At 39.9% G+C, this 5,000-nt stretch overlaps 1 protein-coding gene across 1 annotated transcript in view; it reads left to right on the top strand.

Annotated features, from left to right (window-relative positions):
• LOC137983061 (gamma-aminobutyric acid type B receptor subunit 2-like) overlaps nt 1–5,000 on the top strand; it is a 20,646-nt gene that overhangs the window by 13,654 nt on the left and 1,992 nt on the right. Inside the window, exons 13-18 of the mRNA XM_068830236.1 lie at nt 1,361–1,493; nt 1,584–1,691; nt 1,796–1,912; nt 2,212–2,392; nt 3,691–3,842; nt 4,976–5,000. The exon at nt 4,976–5,000 is cut by the window's right edge and continues 125 nt beyond it. Of these exons, the coding sequence (XP_068686337.1) occupies nt 1,361–1,493; nt 1,584–1,691; nt 1,796–1,912; nt 2,212–2,392; nt 3,691–3,842; nt 4,976–5,000 (716 nt within the window). The remainder of the gene's footprint in view (nt 1–1,360; nt 1,494–1,583; nt 1,692–1,795; nt 1,913–2,211; nt 2,393–3,690; nt 3,843–4,975) is intronic.

Below are 5,000 nucleotides of genomic sequence, written 5' to 3'. Positions count from 1 at the left end.
TAAGGATAACTTCATGACTATTCATCCTGCAAAAACCGAACTAATGTTGTTATCTAAATCGAAATTCATCGGTCCCTTACAAAATATTTGTTTAGGGCCTAATGAGTTGTCCTTTGTTTCTAAAGCTACTTGTTTAGGGATTCATATCGACAACAAACTATCTTGGTCGCCACATGTAAAATCTTTGAGCAAACGTTTTTCAGCAAGAGTGAAGAAACTCAAACACTTAAAAGGTCTCGACAATCGCATATTAGAGTCAATTTATTTCAAGGGTATCATTCCAAGTATTACGTATTCAATCGCTCTATGGGGATCTTCAAAATCACTTCAGACCCTAGAAGACATTCATATCAGGGCAGCGAGATTTATTTTTAACATAAAGGAATCTACTCTAAGCACTGAAGTCCTGGCAATGACGAAATGGAAGTCATTATCGTACATATACAAGAAGAGGATTGCAACCATATCTTATCAGGCATTCTACAACAGAGCTCCGGCTGGGATAAGCTCTCTGTTTACTAAACACTCTCCGTTGAGAAATCTCAGGGATAATCTGAAACTTTACGTGCAACGCCCTAAAAGTGACTTCCTTCGATCTTCTTTCTGTCATCGTGCGTCAATTCTTTGGAATAACTTACCTACGTATTTAAAAAGTAAACCGAACGTTATTTCTTTTAAATCTGCTCTTAAAGCAAAATCCAACATTTTAGATAAAATAACATTTAATGGCATGCAGGGAATAAACAAAGACATTGTAAATTACATATACTAATGTTATTTTTATCATTATTATTATTGTTATTTTAAATCTATTTTTAGCACTATAGTCAATTAACTATCGATTATCTTACTGGGTATTGTATTCTTTCTTATTTATTGTAAATAATTCGTAAGTTCGTTAACTTAATTCTTTTAAATTTCGTAGATACACTTTAGTTCTAGGTCCACATCAGCTTTTTAGCTGCCCTTTTTTATTGACCTACAAGACAAATAAAGTATGTATGTATGTATGTATGTATGTACCTAAAGGTTATAAAGAGCTGTGTGGTATCTGGTTCCGAACCGCATAATAGGCCATTTCCGAGTTCATGTCTGCCTCCTCTTCAAAGCGAGTCTAAGTGAGAAGTTTTTGTGATGGTAATTAGTTCTACTTTACATATGAATGAAACTTAATTTTCATAACAAAAACTTCGCACTTAGACTCGCCTAGAAGAGGAGGTAGACATGAACTCGGAAATGGCCTATTCTCCATATCATTCTCAGCCCAACCTGATTGTTAATTACTTTGAAATGATCTAGGAGAGAATCGTTAATTGGGACCACAGGTTTTGAGTTTCTTTGTGCTACTTTGCTTCCTCAGGATAATCAAAATGTCCAGCCCTCGCCTTAATAATGTGATAGTTGTAGGGTGTATAATGACGTATTTCTCTGTAATTCTGTTTGGACTGGATGGAGGAGTGATCACCAGTGAGCATTACGGAAAAGTCTGCACTGTAAGTGGCAACTGCAATTCAAAAGCCCGAACAAGTCGTTATGTTTTCCACAGGCTATTGCTTAGGTCGTTTTTCAAATTTCCTTTTCAGGCTAGAGCCTGGATTATGAGTATTGGTTTCACTATGGCATTTGGTGCACTGTTTGCCAAGACGTGGCGAGTTCATGCTATTTTCAAGAGCATAACTCCAAAAAAGAAGGTAAGTCTTTTATGCATCATGAAGGACTCGAGCATGTCTCTGAATGACTGTGATGAACCGCATATTTGTAAACTACTAAACTACATTCTACTGTACTCTTTCAGGTGATCCGTGACCAGCACCTTTTTTTGATAGTCCTAGCTCTTGTGTCCGTGGATATTCTTTTCCTCTCTCTGTGGACTGGGATTGAGCCAATGTACACAGGATATCAGGAGTTTGGGGTAAAAGTTACGATTAGCCCATTTCCGAGTTGCTGCATGCCTAAGTTTCAAAGCGAGTCCTGGTGCACAACCATTCAAATGGAAACGAGTTGCGTATTCTTATGCAAATCAAACTCATTTCCCTTACAATAGTTGAGCACCAAGACTCACTTCGAAACCGAGACAAACAGCAACTCGGAAATGGCCCATTAAATTTTCTCTTTTGAACGTTCGCCGGCTTTGAGGTGGGGCACACCATCTTCCGTGACGACTCCTCTCCAACCAAATAACTGAAGCGCCGTTGTTTGCAATAATTACAGAAACGAATGGAGGACGACATGGAGATTATTCCGACTCTTGAGCACTGCAAATCTGAGCATCTTGCCTACTGGCTGGGAGTGATGTATGGATTCAAGGGTCTCCTACTTGTGTTTGGTGTGTTTCTTGCCTGGGAGACACGTGGTGTTACGATTCCTGCCCTCAACGATTCAAAATATATAGGTAATGTGCCTAGGTCAAGTGCTTCATGTCTTTGTTCTATTCAAACAGCGGTAGAGTATTGCCAGAAACCCATAAGGGCCGTGTAACGGCCCCTTGTGTGCTGGGAAACAAGCTTCTGAATATTCAATTTGCTAAGAACCATATTTGGAACAACAAGAGAGAAACATGCATTCAACCAATCAGTTCGCAAAAACACCGTGACGCAATACCATCAATGATCTCGCGCAAAATAGGCCATTTCCGGGTTCATCTCTGCCTCCTCTTCAAAGCGAGTCTAAGTGCGAAGTTTTTCTTATGAAAATTAGTTTTCATTCATATGTAATGTAGTACTAATTACCATCACAAAAACTTCGCACTTAGACTCGCTTTGAAGAGGAGGCAGACGTGAACTCGGAAATGGCCTATTAACTGGAGCGAGGGTTTTCCAAATATGGTACTTAGCACTGAATATTCGGAAGCTGTGAACGCGCGCTACACGTTTCAACCCTTATGGGTTTCTGGTATTACACAAAATCATCGATACCCATATGGATTGCTTACATGATCTGAAATGTTGCGCGTACTTAATATATGAAGACTTAAGTTTTCCGGACATTAGAAAGCTGCATTTGCCAAATATCCACTACTGGTGTTTAGGTGCTATTTTCCTCCTTGGAAAACCTCCTACAAAATGAAGATTTGGTAGAACGCGAAAGCTATCACCGTTGCGCAAACCTTGCATCCCTTTGACTCCCAAGAGTGATCGATATGTAAATTCTCCTCCCGATTTCCATGAAATGTCAGTCACACAGGTATTGAGAATAAAAAATATTATCCGCATTAAGAGGCGTGACCTTGACATAACACCAAATTCTAATGACCACCCAACAAAGAAGTCCATGGTACGAAATTGGAAAATGAACGATTCAATTGTGGGAATAAAAGGATAAACATCAGTGGAACTAAGAAGAGTGAAGTAAATTGTAACTACAATATCTTCCTGCTAATCCCAGTTTGTTTATTTATTTGTTTGAGCAGGTTGAAGTTTTGGCAGCTTTTCAGCTGATGTGGACCTGCTATACCCACCCACCCACCCATATACTCACAGACCGGGAACTTCATCCCCTACCCCCCAGAAGAAGAGTGCAGTCAAATAAAATGGAAGATTCACCCTATCTAACAAAATTAAAGCTTTGACTATTTTAGCTGAAAGTGCTGGGGGAAGAATAGATGGACCGGCCTTTAAGATAATAAAAACGATGGGTATTAGAGTAACAAGTTTAAACTTTCCCCAAGCTTCGATCTTCCTTTTTTTTCAGGAATGTCCGTGTACAATGTGGTGATACTGTCTATTCTTGGAGTAGCCATCACGTCCTTCATTAAAGAGCATCAAAACGCAACTTTCGCCATAACTGCCGTATTTACAATCTTCTGTACCACTTTAACTCTATGCTTCGTCTTCGTCCCGAAGGTAACGAGGAACTTCATCACAGTTTTTTTTTTTCAAGCAACGGACGGCAACCAGAAGTGAGGTGTTTTCTCTTTCAACTTACCTTGATTCCACAACATCTGCATTTTCTAGAGACGACTTGCTAGGATGCGAGGCAAAACTACTGCCAAATTCTTTAAACATTTTTAAAAATAAATACTAGTGAGCAGCACACAGCAACAGATCGTGTCAACTTGCTTTTATTTCTCCGACCGGTTTCGTCTGATTACACAGACTTCATCAGGAAGTTTTAACAAGATCATTAAAGGGAACTCATTTTATACCCTATTTACAAAGTACAAATAACGTTCCAGCAAGGGTTAAATCCGTGAGCCCCAAAAATACAATTCTCAGCGTCATGCAGGGTTTTAGTCATATCCGTCATATCCGATTCGCTGTTCACACCCTTGTTGGATCAGGATTTGTACTTTGTAAATAAGGTATAAAATCAGTTCCTCTTAACGATCTTGTTCAAACTCCCTGATGAAGTCTGTGTAATCAGACGAAACCGGTCGGAGAAATAAACGCAAGTTGACAAGATTTGTTGCTGTGTGCTGCTAACTAGGAAATCTTTTTTTATTAAAAATAATAAAAAAATTGAAAGGTCGCCTTCCGGTTGCCGTCAGTGGTTTCAGTGGAAAGGTCAAAACACCAGCACTGAATAGTTGCCCTTGGTGGCTTTGGTTCAATTCTTTGCCTAAGTGCGCTTGTAGATGACAATGTAGTGTAGAGATAAGCCCGTTGGACTCCTGAGCCCCACTGGAAGGGTTTCTGGTTCAAAGCCTGGTTCGGTAACTCTGTTGCTTCAACACTGTCTCGTTTAACCAAAGGTGTATAAATGGGTACCGGCGACATAATAGTGGGGGTAACAATGCGATCGAAAAGCATCCCGTGAAGCGGGGTGGAGACGGTGGCAATACTAACAGTCGCTTTATCTTAACAAGAAACTGGGATACGATCCGGCCGTGCCAGTCCCAGCAGCTTGTGGGCTACTTTGTCTTTTTGCTTTGCTTGAAGATAGCAAAGATGTTTCCCTAAATTATTCACTTCGCAGGAGCACTGACCTTCAAGATTACGCAACAAAACTTTTTCATCAATATTTCGTCACTCCGTAGGTAACGAAACTGTTGTCTCCAGATG

The sequence above is a fragment of the Montipora foliosa genome, chromosome 13 (genome assembly GCF_036669935.1).
Source record: "Montipora foliosa isolate CH-2021 chromosome 13, ASM3666993v2, whole genome shotgun sequence".
In the NCBI taxonomy this organism is placed as follows: Eukaryota; Metazoa; Cnidaria; class Anthozoa; order Scleractinia; family Acroporidae; genus Montipora; species Montipora foliosa.
The sequence above is the reverse complement of the archived record's forward strand: the minus strand, read 5'-3'. Positions and strand labels throughout refer to the sequence as shown.